This window comes from Lycium ferocissimum, chromosome 2 (genome assembly GCF_029784015.1).
Source record: "Lycium ferocissimum isolate CSIRO_LF1 chromosome 2, AGI_CSIRO_Lferr_CH_V1, whole genome shotgun sequence".
Taxonomy (NCBI): Eukaryota; Viridiplantae; Streptophyta; class Magnoliopsida; order Solanales; family Solanaceae; genus Lycium; species Lycium ferocissimum.
This window is the reverse complement of record NC_081343.1, coordinates 45,404,644-45,424,712: the sequence shown is the minus strand read 5'-3', so window position 1 is coordinate 45,424,712 and position 20,069 is coordinate 45,404,644. Positions and strand designations below refer to the sequence as shown.

Genomic DNA, 20,069 nt, shown 5'->3' with positions numbered 1-20,069 from the left:
AAATAATTCACTTTTAAGATGTTCGGGGGTGTAATAGGTCACTTGTATAGTTTAAGTGTGATATCGACATTTTGGATATAGTTTAGGGGTCATTTGATGTATTTTGCCTATTAAATATGTACAAATTGTTAATTTAGATCCCGTAACTTAAGATTAAAATTTTGAAAGCATAAACTTTAAATCTTGAATTATGAGAGCCGTATAAGTTACATAATTTAGTTATACACACTGATAGATTAATATTTTTATATTATCAATATAAATTAATATGTTATTGTATGCCATTTATGAGTTTAAGTTATCAATTAATAAATTGGCAAAACCAAAAAAAAATCAAATAATTACTTTACACACAGATATTTACACAAAAAAAAAATTGAGTATAAAAATTAAAGTAAAAACGGGCTCTTCTTAAACATAAATAAGTAATAAAAATTTACATAAAAAATATATTTGTATTAACTATTTTTTCCCGTATAATTACTACTCCCTCTCCTAATTTATGTGGCATAATTCAGATTTCGAAAGTCAATATTTTTTAATTTTGACTGTGAATTCGGACATAGAATATTTAAGTTTTTAAAAATAAAATTTACATATTTTTAAACTACGTAAGAAATATTATAAATCACAATAATTAATAATTCAAAATATTTAAAAGGAAAATCGAAAAAGTGCCACATAAATGGAGAGGGAGGGAGCAATTTACTCATACTTGTATTAACTTAATAGTAGTATTATAAAGAGATAAAGGTCAAAAACACACCCCAACTATCACTATTTTTTGAGTTTCATACCTAAACTATCATAAGGTTGAGAAAACTACCTAAATTATCACTATCTAGTTTGCAAAACACACCTCAAATTATTCTTGAATGGCATGTGATCTACACTCACCATTTTATATAACAATGTTGTCAAGTGTTGTCCATGTGGATAAATAATGTCACAACGGCACCTACATGGAAATTAAAAAAAAGACTATTTGTTTTAAAAAACAAACTAAATAATAATAATTTTTGTAAAAAAAATCAAAAATTATAGTAGAAAATAAAAAAATAGTTTAAAAAATGAAAAAGTTATTTAAAAAAAAAAAAGAAAACTGATTATTTAGTTTTCACATTTAAAAAAAAAAAAAATTAACTTTGCCATTATTTAAATCATTTTTTTCTGATTTTCTAAAATTTTTTGACAAAATATATTTTTTTTCAGATTTTTTTTTCAAAAATGCTGATATTTGTAAAAATAAATAATGCAATTTTTTTAAAAACAAAAATACAGTTTTTTTTAGAAAAAGAATATTATTTTTTAATTTCCACGTAATTGCCACCATAGCATTATTTATGCCATGTGGACAAATTTTTTGAGAAAATTTCAGCTTCACTTGCCTTTTGGAGAGTAAGTACACATTTAGTTCAGGTGTATTTTGCAAATTAGATAGTAATAATTTAGATAATTTTCTCAACCTTATGATAGTTTAGATATGAAACTAAAAAAAAAGTGACACCTAGGGTGTATTTTTGACCCATACCTCTATTATAAAAGTAGCGCCAACATGTCATCGAGACACCACCTGCGCATTTTAGAACTCTGCGCCTTTCACCACAATCATATTCGGATGCACCGACCGCCTATATTCCCCTGATTTCAAAATTAGAAAGCCCGCTCAACTGAACTTGTTACGCTACCGGCGCATTATAGAGTACGCCACTGTGCTGCTTCTCTTAACTGTCACATTGACGATTTCCGGTCAAAACCCTAAACCCTGAAAATCAATTTTCCCGCCAATCTTTCTGTTCAAGTAATACCTATATGTATTGTTATCTTGGTATTGCATGCATTTTTTTAAGAAAAAAAAAAAATCAAGAAATTGTTGGTTTACTAATTCCTTTTTTGGCATTCTTTCATGCATATTTTAATTTTAAGGATATATGGTCATTGCATTATAAGGAAATTCAAGAAATCTTTTACAACAACATACCCAGTATATTGTTAAGGATATACAAGAAATCTTTTTTTTTTTTTTTGTTTTCTGAAAAAATTATGTTGTCATTCCCCCAGCGTATGTTAAGGATGTTCAAGAATTTGTGTTTACTGTTTTAGGGAGATGGGGAGCATTCAGAAATTGCCTGAGGGTATTTGGGGCTCAATTAGATCAGGGGTTATCCTGTTTGATTACACAAGGGTTGTTGAGGAGTTGGTTTTCAACAGCCTCGATGCTGGTGCTACCAAGGTACTCAATTTACCCTTAAGTTTCAATACTATTTATGAATGGAAAGTTGTGGAGTTGTACTTGAAGGTCCTACTCGCATAATTTTTTAAAAAATGAAGTATTTTAATTATAAAAAGTTGTGGTTTGTAGTAGTTTGTATGAAGACACTCGATTTACCAGACTTTGGTATACCCCCTCACTGGCCGTTTCCGTTTACATGGTCTAGATTTAGCCTTTCAAAGATTCAATAATCTTTATGATTTTACTAGGTATTGAATGGAAAGTTGTGGAGGTGTTCTTGAAGGCCTCACTCATACAACTAGAAGAAATTAAGTAGTTTAACTATAAAAAGTTGTGATTTGTAGTAGTTTGAATGAAGACACTCGATTGACCAGACTATCGTACGCGCCCTCACTGGCCATTTTCCTTTACATGGTTTAGACTTTTTGAGGTTAATTGTTTTTGTTAAAAGTGAAAATTGATATATCATTCAACTGTTAGTATGATGCTTCATTCTAGTATCATAAAATTTCTTTCCAAATGAATATTCTTATATCACAACTCTATCTCTTTTCCATTAGATTTACTTCCTTATAGGACTGTTCTTTTTATGTTTGTTATTCTTATAAGTAATACTCCAAGTTTGAACTTTAACCTTGTTTCCACCAGGTATCTGTTGCTATAGGCGTTGGGACCTGCTATGTTAAGGTGGATGACAATGGTAAGTATTAGTTTCTCTGACATTGATCTAATGCATTTTGATGTGCAGAAAGTTCTGCTCAATCTATTATTTTACTTCATCACCTGAAGTTGTACTTTCTTTTGAAGGATCTGGTGTTTCACGAGATGGACTGGTGCTGATGGGAGAAAGATATGGTAATCTTTTTGCGAAATGTTGGACTGACATCGTCTTTTCTATTGTATTGATGCTTCTGTACATAATTTCTTTTGCCTGACAACTATGATGTTCATAACTTGGAATGATTGTTGTAGTCTATAGGGTTGCATGCATTTCTCAACTGATAGGCTGCTTGGCGGTTTATGTTCATTAGTATCTTTCTACAGATGTTTTGGTTAATTTATTGTCTTGTGGTTTTACTTGCAATTGGGCAAGCCGTATGGCTGGACACAACACAAAACATTGATGCTTACATTTTGTTTTTGTTTTTATTGTAAGATTTTCATGTACAGTGCTTTCCTGGTGCCTCATTTGCAATAAAATGCTTCCTTTACCTATACCGCCTCCACAAAAGAAAAGGGGAGGATGAAATATACTTTTCGTTGATCACTATTGTATGTAGAGATGTTTCGATTATATGTTCTAGCTGAATTTGAGCTGGAACATACATATTGGCGCTTAGGACCTTATAGCCCAACTTATGGGGACAGTATATGTGCCTGTTTCTTTCAACTTCTGTAGGCTTCCTTTTTGTCTGGCCATTTTAACTGTGGTTTTGTATGCTTGCTTTACACTAGCGACATCAAAATACAGCCACTCGGATGATATGCATCCTTTCCCAGCAAACATTGGTTTTAAAGGAGAGGCTCTGAGCTCTATTTCTGACTTTTCTTTGTTGGAAATTGTTACAAAAACTCACGGAAGGCCAAATGGATATCGTAAGGTTTTGAAGGTAAAGTTCTTTTGAGTTTTTGTTTTGTAGTATCCGTTAGGATAGGTATATAACTACTCAATTGGTCTTTTTTCTTCCCACTGTTTACAGGACGGGAAGTGTTTGTACCTTGGAATTGATGATTGTAGACAAGATGTTGGTACAACAGGTAATTTTGTATAAGCCTACCTTATACATGAGTTTACTTCTGTTTGCTAATAAGGAAATTTCGTGGGATTTTTCTTTTTGCAGTCACTGTTCGTGATTTATTTTACAACCAACCAGTTCGAAGGAAGCAAATGCACTCCAAGTAATTCTAGTTTTGTCACAATTCAAACAAATAAAAAATACTGATCTGCATACTTTACTTCTAAAGCTGTATTCGGACCTGATTGATCTTTTGGTTTGCATATATAATCTGGAAGCCCAAAGAGGGTCTTGCATTCTCTGAAAGAGTCTCTGCTAAGAATCGCCCTTGTGCATCCCAGTGTCTCCTTCAAGATTGTTGATATTGAAAGGTCCGTCTTTGTTACACCATCTAGCTTAAGGATATTTCCTGTCTGGTTTCTTAGATTTTGTTCATTTGCATGCAGTGAGGATGATCTGCTTTGCACACGTGCTTCTCCTTCTCCATTGCCGCTATTGTCCAGTGGGTTTGGGGTTCAATTGAGTTCGCTTAACAAACTGAATACTAGCGGTGGTTCATTCAAGCTCTCTGGATACATCTCAGGTCCTGATGTTTACACAGTGAAGGTATACATGTCCTGCCAAATTGATGGATAAGAGATGTGATAAGTTATCTTTTGTACACTTTGTTTCCCTAACAACCGCTGTTTAATTTGCAGGTCCTTCAGTATTTCTGTATCCACTTATGTCGATATATTTTCCTGACCAAAGAAACGAAAACTAATATTAACATTTACTATACCGGATGCTTGTTTTTTACGGTGTGTTTGTTTTCCTTGACCTTCGTCATGCAGATATCAATTCGAGATTTGTTTCCAAAGGACCAATACATAAATTACTTAACGATATAGCAACAAGTTTTGACAGTGCTTCTGACATTGAGCACCGAAGTAGATCTCAGATATATCCATTGTTTTTGTTGAACCTAAACTGCCCCAGATCTTCCTATGATTTGAGTTTGGAGCCATCAAAGACCTCTGTGGAATTTAAGGTGATACTTTTGTTGGATTTATGATTTTATTTGTTTTGGGGTTGGGAAACGAATGTGAGTCTTTGGATTTATTTTTTATAGAATGAGCTTGGGTTTGTTTTGTGAGAATTGGTTTGGGTTCTTTTCTGCAAAGAATATCACAAAACACCTACTCATTTTTTGAGACTTTAATGTTTACCTTATCGAAGTTCGTTTTTTTTTTTTTTTTTTTTTTTTTAGAGACTTTAATGTGGATGAAATTAATAGGTTAAAGCTAACTAAACATTATTATTTATTACTAAACGTATAGGATTTTAAAGTACTAAAAAGAACTCCGTTACAGGCAAGGCCCTTGCATCACAGCTGTTCTCGAAGAACAAAATAATCTCCCATTTGTTATCAGAGAACAATGCAAAACCATGTTTCTAGCTTGTTTTGCTTGCAAAGCCAAAAAGGCCAATGTTAACAAGGACTTCTCATACACATTTGATTTTCCTGATTAGAGCGTTGTATTTCTTACTACAATGTGTTTGCTGCTTCTGAGACTCTGACAATTCTTCCAGTTTGAACTTAATCTCCTTGTTTTTGCTTACCCAATAATTTCCGATTCCCTTTAAATGGATTTTGCAGTAATTTTCAAAATTTACGTCAATTTTCGTAGATCTGGATATTTGCTACATCAATCTACTTGGAGCCTTTGCTATCTTTAGGAGATGGTGACATCCAGCTGTATATTGACAGCCCCGGAGCTTTGGTTAGTTATGAGGGCTCAAAATGGGATTGTGATAGCGCACATGTCACATGTTTGAATCCTATCATCGACAATGAGCCTGATATTTAAGTTGGACTGAGTAGAGAGGTGGCTCATATTCTCAGGAGCTCCAAACTTTGTAGGCCAATCTGTGCCATCTAATTCACAAGAAAAATTTGTGTTATTCAGAAGAAAATTGAGCTTTACCAGAAAAGTTAGGTTGATCTTCACACTTCAGCTGCGGAGTTGGAAACGTAGCTTTGACTCATCAAATATGCTAACACTTTTGAACTTTGGCATTATTCTAAATCTCATTAGCTTCTGAGGATACCTTTTTGTGTCCCCTTTGTTTCGAAAGGTATCAACTTATCTCCTTCAAGTTAGAGTTAGTATCTATTTCTCTTCTTCGAAGAAGTGAAAGAGAGAGATACATTAAAGACTTGGTGATAACAGAATATAATACACATCTATGAATAGCTGTGGAAACATTTAACTTTATACTAACATCTACCATACTCTAATATTTAGATACCCACTCAAGCACAAAGTGGGGAATCCACCTTAGTTTGCTTATAGTGAAAACATAACAAACTAATATCACTGGAAGACCTGGCTAGAGAAGTTCCAATAGATGGAAGCTTACCAGGAAAGTTAGTACTGCTGTCAGAAAAAGTGACCAGCGCTTAGCTACAGGAATAATCACCGATAAGCACAATGTTGTGGGAACGCTCCTCGGAAAGAGGTATGAGACGACCAGACGATCATCTGAAAAGAGACATGATTCTGTCAGAAAGTTATAGGAAAGAGGTGTGATGCTATTAGAATGGTTGTCGGAGAGAGGCATGATATTGCTGGAACTATCGTTGGAAAGAGGTATGTCTTCTTGAGCAGTTGCTGTATAGAGGCATGATATTGCTGGAACTATCGTTGGAAAGAGATATTGAAGGGCCCTTATTGTCGAGGGTGCTAGTCTTGTTGTGGGGGGGGGGGGGGGGGGTTGGAGAGGGAGTAACACTAGCTTCATTTGAATACTACATTAACGTTCTAACAGTTTTAATAAATACCGGAAAATCATTAATGAGAATGAGGGGATTAAGGAAAAGCTAGAATAGGCTCTGGGGAAGTGACAAAATTTTCTTATTTTTCTTTGATGAGTGGAGGAACTGGAAGAACATGTAAGCAGAGGACTGCATTTGGTTTCTCTTAGTTTTCGACTGCAGAATGGACTAGATCAAACTTGAGAACTGTAGCACTTTTTAGGATTACTGAATTTTGTTTCAACTGATTACATTGTCTGATTCTGTAAACATTTTGCTATGAACTGGATCGGAAGCTATTGATTTCAATGCCGTGTTGTTTGTTAGAAAATGCTGGTCATCACCAGCTCAAACTTTCTACTTTACGTACCTTATGCAGGTTAAGAGAGGGGTGGTCTGACTTGTCACCACAAAAAGGGAAAAAAAAAAAAAAAAGGGTTGGGGGGTGGGGGGGTGGGGTATGTTTCTTTTTTGTCTATTAGAACATGTCACTTGTTCATTTTTGTTCCATGTTAGATGTGCAATCAAATTGCAAGAAATGACGTGCAGCATTTAACTCCCTTTGTTGGCACCATTGATACTGATTGTGTTCATCTGATAAAGCTATTTTGATGTGCTCTTCCGGTAACAAGTTGGTTCTTAATTTTACTTGTAGGATTGGCGTCCTGTCCTTCTCTTTATCAAGGATACTGTCAGGAATTTCTGGACTGAAAGTAACTCTACTGGTGAGAGCAATTGCACTATCGACATTTTTATGCAGCATCACTTAGGATTCATTGTATTGATATTATTTGCGCATGTTGCTTTGTCCAATCCACATTCCCTTCCCTGTAGGCTGTAGCCCCCTATCCGCCTCCCAAAAAGAAGGGGTTAAAAAGGGAAATTTCTTGTCGGAGGTTGGTTAGTGGCATCAAATGATGCAATGCATTTCAGTGTTATGACATCGTGTAGTTTTTTCACTTTCTTTTCTCTTAAGCTACTTTTGGAAAACTTAGTTCAAAATATTGTTGTTGAAGTATTGCTATCCCATTCCCTGCTTCTCTCTCCAGATATGCCTGTGAATAATGAGATCAGGAAAAAGAGGTGCAGGTCCCAGAGTTGCAAAGCAACACTCGAGCTTCCTTCCCCGCAGTCAAAGAAACTGACGGAAGAGTACACTGTCAGGAGAGAGATTCGATCTTCGCACAATATTCTGTGGGAAAGTGCTGCTGAAAAGCGTGATTCTGAGTCCAGATTCCTCTGTCAGACCGAAAGTTCAAGTTGGTCAATTGATGAATCTCTTGCTCATTGCAGAGTCGGTGTAGACTGGAAATCCAGAAGCCCTGCCCAGCCCTTTTCATCTAATATTTTTTCTACAGGGGATGATTTCCTGGAAAACAAATACAAGGCTTCAGCTAGCTCCAGTTATAAATCAGACTTCCTGTTAGGGTCAGGATGGGAGGATCAGTCCCTAACAATTGTAGCTGGCAGATCAACAGAGGATGCCTCATTTAGGGAGTCTCTTGAACTTGATGACAGTTCAAATTTGATGCCTGACAGAAGGAAACCATTTATGCGGAGCTGTTCTTTGCGCAGAAACCTGATACATGATGGAGCATCTTTTGATAGTGATGAAGATATTAAGTTTGAAAATTGTGACTACAGAACTAAACAAAATCTCCTTGAAGATGATTGTAGTGTTGAATTTGAAGTAGTTGATGATGTCAACCAGGTCTTAAATCAGAGGTCTCCTAGAGGCAAGGAAATATATTTCGAGAATTTCTCCAGGTGCAAAACTCAGAGCAAGGCATTGCGGAGGTCAAATTTTTTGTCAAGAGATTCAGAAAAATCTTCATTAACCAAGGACATTCTAGATGAAGACAATCATCTTATGGACTTCGTTAAACAGAGTGAAAATTATGGTTCTAGCCTATTGTCTTTTAGTCCAGAAATGTCTCCTCTGCTACCAGATCCTTTGCTTGGGACCAGGTTTCATGATGTTGATCCTTACATCGCTGCAAATGGTGTTGAAACTTCTGATAAAGACGAAGTTGGTGTCACGTATAATTTTGGAAACCTGGAACATAATCTTTTTGTTCCTGCCATAAATAATTTGGAAAAAGAGGACTGCTTGTTCCCAAATCCTGCAGAGTTTGATCTCAAATATGATGCTTGCTCTGGGGAGGATATGGGCAGTATAGGGGGACTTGATCCATGGGATGTTTATAGTTCAGGTCCTTCTGAATTCTATTGCTATGGAGGTGATTTGTCACATATACATTCTCATGGTGAAGAAAATTTTAGTAATTATTTGACACGACGAGCTATGCTCTCCTCTAGGGTGGATGGGGACTCTCATAAATGGATTGATGCAGGAAATCGAGGTAAAACAGATGAGCTTGTAAGGAAGAGTAGAAGAAGTCATTCAGCTCCTCCATTTTACCAAGGCAAGAAGAAGTTCTTTGCCACTAGCGATTCTTCAAGAAAGGCAGCAGGAAATAATAATCTTAAGACTGTTCATGATGTGCCACTCATGCCAGGTAATTTGTCCTTGAGTGCTTGTTTGTATTAATAATCAATGATGATAGAAAATGTGTGCAACTAATTAATGCTCTTTTCCATCGCGCAGAAACTAAAGCTGTAAGGAGACTGCAGCATTCTGCAGAAACTATCTGCTCAGAGCTTCCACTGCAGTCATCCCATCAACATGATCAATCTTCTACCCCAAGTTGTGGTGACAGTGTATTCTCCGATGGAAGGTGCTGTTATCAATTCTTTTTGGAGGGTTAGGTCTCTCTCTCATATTATCTCAATCCAATATTAGTAACCCACACAACCTGATGTTTCTCTCTTCAGGCCAAGTGTGAAAATGAAACTTGTTGACATCTGGAATAGCAAATTACAAACTCAAGAGGAGTGCAGAAGTACACACGATGGGGAGTCAAAAGAAGGTAAGCCATTCCTGCCATTTGTTCCTGACCTGAATAAGAGCTGAATTTTTCTAGTGCATGTTTCAGTGTTAGCTTCATTTCTTTCACCCACTTTTCAAGATTATCTTAAGACTCTGTTCTTATTAATCATGAAAGCACTAGAGTCAGGCTACATAGTCTCTTTCAATTTCCGTCTTGCTTATGTTCTGATCTTGTGATAGGATAGTCATGCCTGACATTTTTCTATTCAAATTTTAGAATTTGCACCAACACAAACTCAAAATTTCTTAGATTCTGGGACAAAATGGAGGGACCGCTGTCCAGCGACTACAGTTGAGTACCGTAGCCATATCTCGGACGTTTTTGTGAATTCTTCTCTGTTTGTTGAGATGATGGACTTTTTTATTTTTCAGTATGAGGTACAGAGCGGTACTGGGACAGAGGATCTTAAGAATCAGGATACTATACTCAATGTCACTTCTGGCGTCTTGCATTTTGTTGGTGATTCTTTGGTTCCTGATACCATTGATAAAAACTGCCTGGAGGGTGCTAAAGTTCTCCAACAGGTTGATAAGAAGTTTATTCCGATTGTGGCTGGCACAACACTTGCTATAATTGATCAGGTCTATTCTGGCCCTTGCATACTCCATTATGGCCATTCTTGGTTTCTCGTGAATTTCCTTATAATACTTTTACTTTAAAAGATTGTTTCTCTTAGGAATCGTTTTGGTTGGACTCATTAGCAAATATTAATCTCAGATAAATAAGTAGATCATATTTGTTGGCCGTGTAAGAAAAAGTAATATCCGCATAACTATGTAGCACTCAGTTAACCGCATAAGAAAAAGTAATCTCCGCATAACTAATGCAGCGTTTGGTTGGCGGTGTTTAACTTTGCATTATTAATATCCTCATAACTTACGCGAGAATCTATGTATTATTTTATGCGGGATAGAATAAAGAATTAGAAAAAAGGTATCAACAATGCATGGATAAGTGTATTGACTGGCAGAAATTCCCTTTAAAGTAGTTAGTCCCTGCATAGCATCACTCATTTGTTATTCACGGCGTAAGAATCCCATATTATTATTTGCCGCATAATAATTCTTACATTATTATTCACCGCATAAACATTCCCTGCATGACTAATACTTTAACCAAATAACCCCTTAATATCGTACTCTCTTGTATGCAATTTTTTCATATTACTGAAGAAAAGAAGAGTGATGTCAAAATAAATGTGCGACCCTTTTTACATAGTCAAAGATTATGATTTTTTGTTTGATTCTAGCATATATCTTTGTTGAGCATTACACTCATTGTCATGTTTTGCAGCATGCTGCAGATGAGCGAATTCGTTTGGAAGAACTGCGTGAGAAGGTAATGATTGTCTAAAAACTTGTTGACGTGTCATTTCAACTTGGAGTCTAACTTAGATATTGAATTATCAGGTGCTTTCTGGACACAAGAGGACTACAACCTATCTTGATTCTGCGCAAGAATTGGTACGTTTACGGTCATGTAATGTGAAATAGAGTTTACCTTTGCCTTGTGCCGCTCGGCTTGTGGGGGAAGTCTCGAAACTCTTTATAATAGTTAATTGATTTTGAGTCTTTGGCCATGCTTTTGCAGGTCATGCCTGAAATTGGTTACCAATTACTACACAGCTATGATGACCAAATTCAAAACTGGGGTTGGATCTGCAACATTCATTCTCAAGCTTCAGGATCATTTACAAGGTAAGTTACGGATCTTTGTTTAGCTGTTCATCACACATCCACAGTGTATGAACTTGATAAAATTATCAGAACTTCCATTGGACTAAATTTTGCAACATTCATTAAAGTTGAACCTAACTCTGAGCATGAGATTATATGTTTTGGTTAAAGCAGGAACTTAAATCTGATCCACAAGCAGCCTACATCAGTCACACTTCTTGCGGTAACATTCTCTAATATTTGGCTCTCATATTATACATTCAGAAAGTTAAGTACATGTGAACCATTTGTTAATCAGTCTTATAAGGGAAAGGTAATGTAGTATTGATTGTATTTGTTATTACCGGGAAGTCACGTCAACTATTAGGAAATAAGAATTGGGATTAGGAATTATTGTGAACAAAGCTACACTCTATAGCATAAATAGAAAAGGGCCAGGAGAGATTGCTCACCTGTATTCTCAAACCTTTGGCTACACTCTATAGCTTATTCTCTTCAGCATTCCTATGCCTCCCTCTGAAGGATATATGCCTGTCTAAATGTTGAAGACGGAGCATGACAAGCACTTCTTCTTGGGCTTGTGATACTTTTTTTGTCCACTGAGTTATTCCATTCTGAGGTATCAATAGCACAGTTAATATCAATTCTGTGCTCCATTTTGTTGAATGCAAGAAGGAATTTTGAGGGTTTAAGCCTTTTAAGTGTCATATGTCCACATTGTCTCTTAAGGTCCAGTGTGTTTTAACTGGGTTGATTACGGAGAGTGAATTACGAATTGTAACTTCCAAGGTAAGAACTTTTTTGTTCTAACACCATCAGTAAAAAGACAATGCTAGAGGTTCTCTCCTTTTGAATTATAAGGCCTTGAAGCTTGAATAGCTTCCAACTTTGAAAAAATATTTATCATCTGATTCACTGTTTTAGGAAATACTCCACTAGTTAACAAGTCTCTTTTGCATGTATTTCATCAGAAAATATTTTTCTCTTGATAATACAGGTTCCATGTATTTTGGGCGTTAATCTAACTGATGTGGATCTGTTAGAATTTCTTCAACAGGTTAGTCCATCGAAACTTGTGGAATATACATTAACTAGCTCTCATATTTCTTTCGTTTATCTCTAATCTAATCTTCTCATGTGGAATTATGTTCTTGCGTAAATGCCGTGTCATGCTCTCTGAACGATGTATTTGCAACCATAGCTTGCGGATACAGATGGATCATCAATAATACCCCCATCAGTGAATCGGGTCCTGAATAGCAAGGCTTGCAGAAGTAAGTTAAATATTTAATTTACGAGTTTAGAGCTACCTTGATGCTTTCTTCGACTCCACCCCCCAAAGAAAGAAAAAGTGATTTAAGATAATTTTTTCTTTAATATTCCTGATGACTTCGTCTTTATTTAGAATTGGAACAATAATTATGACATGGGTAGAGTGGAAAACATACAGAGGAATGAGGATCAAATATATCATACATACCAACTAACTTGGGTGAAGATTGATTCATGATGTCACCATTCTATTTTTTTTTCTTAAGGTGCAATTATGTTTGGAGATGTGTTGTTGCCTTCAGAATGTTCTCTCATTGTTGAGGAGTTGAAGCAGACTTCATTGTGTTTTCAAGTGAGTGGAAAATTACATTTTAGAAAATATCTACCCAGAGTTGTGCTGAACCTGCATTCGATGGGTATGCTTAGAGAGGAATTCCATAATATTAATGGCTGGATTATCTTTTCGTTTGTTAGTGTGCTCATGGGCGGCCGACTACTGTCCCTCTTGTCAACTTGGATGCTCTGCATGAGCAGATTTCTAAGTCAGCTTCGTGGAGTAGGGGTTCCTCCGAGGCATGGCATGGATTACATCGGCATGAAATCAACCTAGAGCGTGCAGCAAAGCGACTAAGACCAGCCGTATCCTAGTATCAAAAAGCTCTCGTGAGTGTACCTAATTTGGTTCTGCTTGCTACCTACCAAGGAATAATTTCGTGCTGAAGATATCCAGTCTGCGGTCATCACATTGAAGGATAATGTGTATCTGGAGCACGGTGTGTCAATGCAGATTCAACAAATAAATATATGTACTGAATGTAACACTAGCCTTTGGTGGCAGCAACTCTCTCCCTCTCCCTCATACACACACACACACACAAAAAAAAAAAAAAAAAGGAAAAGGTAATGGCTTGTACAGTTTCCATGTAAAACCAAAGTATCTCACTGTGTATAAGAAATGCTATGATAATGAAATAGCTTCTTTGATGTAACATCATTGAACAGTTGAGATGGGTAATCTTTTATGTCCCAACCCTCTGATTTTGCTAGACAATATTAAATGATAATGGAACAGTGGTGCTATTAAATCTCCTCAAACATATGGAACTTCTGTTTACATTGCTGTTCTAGTACTCCTTACCCTCGTCACAGTGGAGCCTGCTAGCCAGCCCAGCTATGCTCCCACAATTCGAGCTGCATAAGAGTTGCATGAATATGATTTTTGTTAAGGTTAACAGCATATTACCTTCTTTGAACTGTGTAGCTAAAAAGAATTTTTTTACTAGGGAAGCACCAAGCATATATGAGATAACTTAATGGAGAACTTCATGCATTGTATCTTTAAGTGTAGTGGACACGCGCCTCGAAATCTTTTCCTAATCAAAGATTCAGCTGAGATTTAACTGATCAAAGATTATCTCCACTTTGAAGAGCTATCAGTTAATCCCTTGTAACTTTGGATTTGAAGCCATGACATTTTGTATACAAAACAAATGTGCTACCAAGCTATGTACGAAGTTGCCTTAATGTATTGTCCATATTTAAATGGCAGCAGATAAAGCCTTCCAGACTCGGGCTAAAATCTTGACTGGAAAGGAAGAATAATCCAATGAGATGGAAGAAGAAGCTAGATGAACAAAATGAACTGCTATATTATGCAAAGCATGTGTATGGAGTACAAGTCATCCCTTAAAATCGTTCTATTTTGAAATGCCAACAAGGAGAGGAAGAGTAATCCAGAAATTACAGGAAACTAAAAATTTAAACTTTGAGGCCTTGCGCAATTCTCGTTAGCAATAGATGTAAGGGTCCATAGGAGATTATAGTTGACATTGAAAACTAACAAAGGCCTTGCGCAATTCTCGTTAGCAATAGATGTAAGGGTCCATAGGACATTATAGTTGGCATTGAAAACTAACATTCATTCAGCAAAGCTTTCAAAACATGTGGCTTACATAGAGCGTGAAAAGCAATGTTTGAAGAGGTAGATGAATCAGAATACATAATAAAAAGCAATAGTTTTTTCTTGTCTATGGTATATGTATGTTTCCTTAATCTATGTATACCGCAAAATGTAGGATCTAAGATTATCTTATTAAGTAGGCGTTTGGCCATTAAAACCAAATATTTTCCACTTTATTTGGTATTTTGGAGTTGGAGTTGAAGATGGAGTTTTGTTTGGTTATAGTTTTTGCAAAGAATATTTGGTTGTTTGAAAGTGAAAAAAGTGAAAATAAGTTTTTTGGTGTTTTTCAAATTTCAAATACAACTTGAATTTGTATTTGAAATTTCTATGGCCAAACGTTGATTTGCAAATAAAGTAAAAACGTTTTCCGAAAAAAAGTGATAACTTTCATGGTCAAACGGGCCCTATGTTTCATTATTATTATTATTATTCAAAGGTCTAAAGCTAAGAATTCTTATGACATGATTATATGTCATTAAAGGCTGAAACTCATCATGAGTGATCTTTTTTTCCTTTATAAAGATGGTGTTCGGTACTTTGACTAATTCATCCGATATTTGCTAGTATTTTTCACTAATACAATTTTTTCTTTTGGCAAGACAATAGCACAAATATTAAGTAGCTTTGCTTGCAAGACTAAGGCAGGTATTTGTCTTCCAATTTCTCCTTTATCAGCTCGAATGGTTTCTGTTAAAAGAATAATGTGTGTATATTCACATTTCTCTCTTAGAAAATGCATAGATAATGTCGGTAAGATATTAGGAAAAAGGGACCAAAAAGTCAACAACCTTCTTTTTGGTTGAAAGAAGGCTCCTATAATGTGCTTAAAAAAATAAAAAATGTATGCAACGTGTTGAACAGTGGGAATCTACTTAACATCTTTCTTTGAAATTCAGAACATGACCCTGCATCATGCAGAAACTTCACTCACAAGAAGGTCCCGGCCCTCTTTTCATGTGCTATTACTTCCAAAGTAAAAATTACAAAGCAAATGGAGAAATGAAAACGATTAAAAGAAACATTTTTGAACAAATTTATAACACCGTATTTCTACAAGCAGCCCAAGAAAAACAACCTAGTTTCAGAGGAAAATGATATGAATTGCTAAAGAGAGACAAATATGCAGACACAGGAAAGTGAAAGTGCTTTAGCGGTTTAAACAGAGAGTACTATTTACTATATAGTTCCTATAAGCGTGGTCCATATAAGTACATATTTCCATACACAGAGACATCCTGTAATATAATCATCAATCAGTGGCTAACTGCAAGAGCAGCATAACTCCTAAATTTCTCAAACACTCACGAAGCCCCGTTTCCAAATTGATAGTTAGCCGGTCATGTTGTAGTCTTCTGCATGTAGATATGGATGATAGCTCCCTGGCACTTCCATCTTTCCCATTAGCTGGTCCATTCCTGCATATCCGGTTTTATCACATCTAACTATCAAAATATATATAAAATAAATAATTATAGGTCAGCTACCTAGGGTCGGCTATATGAATCCTGAATAACAATTCTCCTTCCATTTGATCTAGGTGTTAGCCATGGGTGAATTTCATTAGTCCTGTTCTTCCCTTGTTGTTTCTGGTGCATCGAGTTTGGACTAAGTTTGTAGTTGACGACAAATTCTTCTATGCCTTTGAGGACTAACAAAGAGCTAATGGTAAGGGTATAAGAGATTGTTACGTTCGACAAAGGGAGTTGATGAAGTGTGCTAGAACAGGTGACAATTGTGACTATGGCTATTGTACTTTAAAGTACAATAGTTTAAAATGCAGGTCGACAACGTTCTTCTTATCCCCGTGAAACGTCACACGAATGCAGAAAGTACAAAAGACTAAATGATTATGATTCGCTAGAAGTCTAAAACGCAGAATTTCACATCACCTAGTTCGTATCTATCACTATGACGACTGATTGAGAATTGAGACCCGAAGCAATTTTAGCTATGATTCATATTTAGAATTAGACAGAAAAGCACTTCCATTTATATCCAAATACAAAAGCATATGGCAGGACGCTGGTATAAACCAAAATGATGATATAGGAAATAGAAGAAACATACTTGGATTAGACATTCCATAGAAGGACATTTGGCCATAACTTGCAGCAGGTTTTGAACTACCTTCTGATGGAAACATAGGCTCGGGTTTACTGGTTCGTGGATCTATTGAATGCATTCCAGAGCTCACTTCAGGGTTCTGATAGCCAAGGTCTTCAGCCATTGAAGTTGGCATGTGAGAAGACTGCAGATCCTCTGGCTTTGTTTTCTTTTCATTAGGTGACTCAACCTCTGTCTCCACCTCTGATTCAGTGTTGTTTGTAGCTGCAACCTGTTGCTTCCTTTTTGATCGAGCACGCCTATTTTGAAACCAATTATACACATTTGTTTCAGAAATTTGGCCATGTTGAGATAACTCAGAAGTTATCTCTTTGATCTTCTGTTTGCTTGGAGTTCCATTGCCTTGTTCGAAAATTCGCTCAAGAATCTGAAGTTGCATAGGTGTTGGAGTCCAGCGTTGTCTGCCAGTGATTTTATGGCCAGCGGCTGTCACCAGTGGATCGCAGTACAAATTTCCTAGTCTGGCTCCTGAGATAGCAGGTACACATTTTGCTAACATTAGATGAATTTTCAAAAGTAGTTAAAGACTTGTGGACAATCATACAGAGAGAATACTACAGCAGCAAGTCAAACATATGGATGTTATGCACAATATATTAAGACCATTAATATATCAACAGCTTCTTGCATCTCGGTTAAAGTCAATTTCATGCCTAATTTGGTCCCTTTAGCAGGATGGCCTAAGCAAACCATTCAAATAACAATGATTCCACAATACAATCATTCATTCACTCTTTAGTTGAATGAAACAAATACTAATATCTTGAACTATGGAAATGGCATTTTTATCATATACAAATTTGAAGAACCATGCGAAAGGAGAGTTTATAATCTGGTCGCCATTGAAATGTTCATCGAATAAAAATATATGAAACCTGAAGCCGGCGAAATACACCTAAATCCATGCATTGATCATTGCAATCAACTAAAATTTCAGCAGAGTCATGGATCATTGTAATACATTAAACTGGTACATTTTTTCAGGACCCTCATAATTAGAGGAGCCAAGGTTTATTGACCTGGTCATTTTGAAGAAGTGAAGCAAATGTACTTTATTACACATCACTGCAGCTAATAAAAAAAATCTAAGCACTGAAGATCAGTTTTCAATTCTGTCTTTCTTACTCCAGATAAATTATCAGGTCTCAAAGGATTATATATATGGATGGGAAGAGTCAGAATAAACATAAAGAATCAATATGAGATTCTACACCAAAAGAAAAGACATTCAAAACTTTGAAAACAGAAAGAATCAATAGAATGAAATCCTATACCAAAAGGAAAGACAAGAGCTTAAAAAATTGAATAGGACTATTTGATTCTTTTTTACCAAGTAACCATAAATATTATGCAGGTAGAAAAGGTAATAAATTTGAAAAATGATTTCCTTTTTCTATTTTCCGTTAAGTTTTTGAACTTGATTCCTAGAGGGAAAAAACAAAAACATAAGAACACCAAAATGATGAAGAGAAGAAAGAACACAAAATTGATCCATTTTTCAGAGAATTGAGAGAAAAGGGTCCAATTATATCACCATTATAATTAGTAAAATGAACCCTTTTTCACTTATATATCAACCAACTACAAACTTGAAAACACCAAATATATATATATATATATATACACAGAGCAATAATTGGAGGGAGAGAGAGAGATAAAGAAAAGGGACCAGCAAGATCGTGTTGTGTAGCCATGGATTTATGCAAATCAACAAGCTGTTCACAAATAGTAGCATAAACTGCTATTTGCTTCCTTAATACTTCCATTTGTTCATCTGTCATCACTTTCACAAACATCCCACCACCACCACCACCACCACCACCACCACTGTTCAACTCCTCCGCCGTCTGTGGTGGAGCCACTGGTTGTTGCTGTTGCTGTTGTTTTTCCCACTCCATAATCTCTTCTTCTTTTGGTTAATTCCTTAAAAGGGTCATCACAAAATTGAGACTTTTTTTGTTTTGCTTGTGTGAGTTGAAGTAAACAGAGAGTGAGTAAAAGCAAGCGAAGAAAAGGGTAACGAGAAAGTAAAGCAAAAGCGGGAGAGAAGACTATAGCGCACACAGAATAAAGACAAGATTTGGACGTATAGTGTATACCTGTATTAATATACACTCATGTGGGCCCCATGTTTTATTTTTTATTCTTCTTATTATAATACTTTCTAAAATCGATTTATGTATAAATCATGCGGATTTGTGATTAGTGTTTCTTTGTGGTAATTTTTAAATACTCGACAATCTCGATTTATATGATCTTTTCTTTTTTTTTAAAAAAAAGCGTGCCCCGGTCTTATAGGCTCCCGTATGCGGAGATCAGGAAGGCGGACCACTTATTCTTTACTTTTTAATCAGTCCAAAAAAAAATGTTATCTTTTTATATTTAACGAAAATTTAACTCTAAAATTTTCATTTTACTCTTAATGAAATGATTTCTAGCCTATTTTCTTTGACTTGTTTTAGATCATAAAATTCATAAGTCTTTCGTTCTTTCTTAAACAATTTGTCCAGTCAAACTATGTTACATATGTTGGGACGAAGGGAGTATATCTTTTAAATATGTTGAATTGTAAATAATTCTGACTTATATTTTTTTTTACGTAATTTTTAAATATATAAATTTTATTTTAAAAAACTTGAAGATTTCATGTACGAATTTATGGTCAAAATTAAATTATTTGACTGTTGAAATCCGAACGGTGCCACGTAAATCGGGAGAGAGAGAATATACAACTGACGCTCCTAGTAATTAAAAATTGAAGGTCTTTTTTGGGTCTATTATTAGACTAGGAAAATAATAATTAGAGAAATGATTCTCTTGGGATTGAGGTACAGTGCTTTCACCCATAAACATGATATGATTTTCTTTCTGGAAAGGAATGGATTCTAAAATTTCTTGGTTATGTACCATGCCAGTTTTGGACGCTAATGTTCTCCTAATAATGGGCATAAGATTTTTTTTTTTTTTTGAATGATCTTTTCTATGATTTTGGGTAGCAGCAGATCCACATGATATATACTCCTCTCCGATTCAGTTTCTTATTAACTCCTCAAAAATGATATATTTAAAAAATAATTCAAAATACATCACATATTTAGAAAATAATTCAAATTTTTTTCGGGAAAGGAAAGGATTTTTCATGTATCTTGGTGAATACCAAAGAAAAGTTTGGAAGTTAATATTCATTGTAATATTAGGCACAAAATCTGATATTTGCTCTTCTTTTTCTTTTTCGAATTTTGAACAACTTCTTTATAAATGATTTGAAGTAGCATTAGAATTTGGAGTTAGTGCATTCAAAATAAAAACATTTATAC

At 35.4% G+C, this 20,069-nt stretch overlaps 2 protein-coding genes across 2 annotated transcripts; one reads left to right on the top strand and one right to left on the bottom strand.

Annotated features, from left to right (window-relative positions):
- The first annotated feature begins 1,601 nt into the window (after positions 1-1,601).
- LOC132039964 (DNA mismatch repair protein MLH3) lies at positions 1,602-13,516 on the top strand. The gene is made up of 25 exons (XM_059430532.1): positions 1,602-1,702; positions 2,104-2,233; positions 2,882-2,933; positions 3,041-3,088; positions 3,689-3,843; positions 3,934-3,991; positions 4,075-4,132; positions 4,248-4,340; positions 4,416-4,575; positions 4,668-4,683; positions 4,803-4,999; positions 7,422-7,491; positions 7,816-9,285; positions 9,375-9,504; positions 9,602-9,696; positions 9,934-10,007; positions 10,089-10,298; positions 11,011-11,055; positions 11,127-11,180; positions 11,308-11,414; positions 11,568-11,616; positions 12,391-12,450; positions 12,595-12,667; positions 12,932-13,017; positions 13,140-13,516. The coding sequence occupies exons 2-25, from the start codon at positions 2,108-2,110 to the stop codon at positions 13,311-13,313; spliced, it is 3,660 nt and encodes a 1,219-aa protein (XP_059286515.1). The 5' UTR covers positions 1,602-1,702; positions 2,104-2,107; the 3' UTR covers positions 13,314-13,516.
- Positions 13,517-15,707: 2,191 nt separating this feature from the next.
- Positions 15,708-18,826, bottom strand: LOC132039953 (WUSCHEL-related homeobox 8). The gene is made up of 3 exons (XM_059430521.1): positions 18,422-18,826; positions 16,696-17,220; positions 15,708-16,043 (listed from the first exon to the last, which is right to left on the bottom strand). Exons 1-3 carry the CDS (start codon positions 18,648-18,650, stop codon positions 15,958-15,960), a joined length of 840 nt encoding a protein of 279 aa, XP_059286504.1. The 5' UTR covers positions 18,651-18,826; the 3' UTR covers positions 15,708-15,957.
- Positions 18,827-20,069: the final 1,243 nt, after the last annotated feature.

Coding starts and splice junctions, on each gene's coding strand:
- LOC132039964 (XM_059430532.1), top strand. CDS start 2,108: ATGGGGAGCATTCAGAAATTGCCTGAGGGTATTTGGGGCTCAATTAGA. Junction 12,668..12,931: donor GAATAGCAAGGCTTGCAGAA/GTAAGTTAAATA, acceptor TTTTTTCTTAAG/GTGCAATTATGTTTGGAGAT. Junction 13,018..13,139: donor AGACTTCATTGTGTTTTCAA/GTGAGTGGAAAA, acceptor TTCGTTTGTTAG/TGTGCTCATGGGCGGCCGAC.
- LOC132039953 (XM_059430521.1), bottom strand. CDS start 18,650: ATGGAGTGGGAAAAACAACAGCAACAGCAACAACCAGTGGCTCCACCA. Junction 17,221..18,421: donor TACACAACACGATCTTGCTG/GTCCCTTTTCTT, acceptor CTGCTATCTCAG/GAGCCAGACTAGGAAATTTG. Junction 16,044..16,695: donor CTATGGAATGTCTAATCCAA/GTATGTTTCTTC, acceptor CCGGATATGCAG/GAATGGACCAGCTAATGGGA.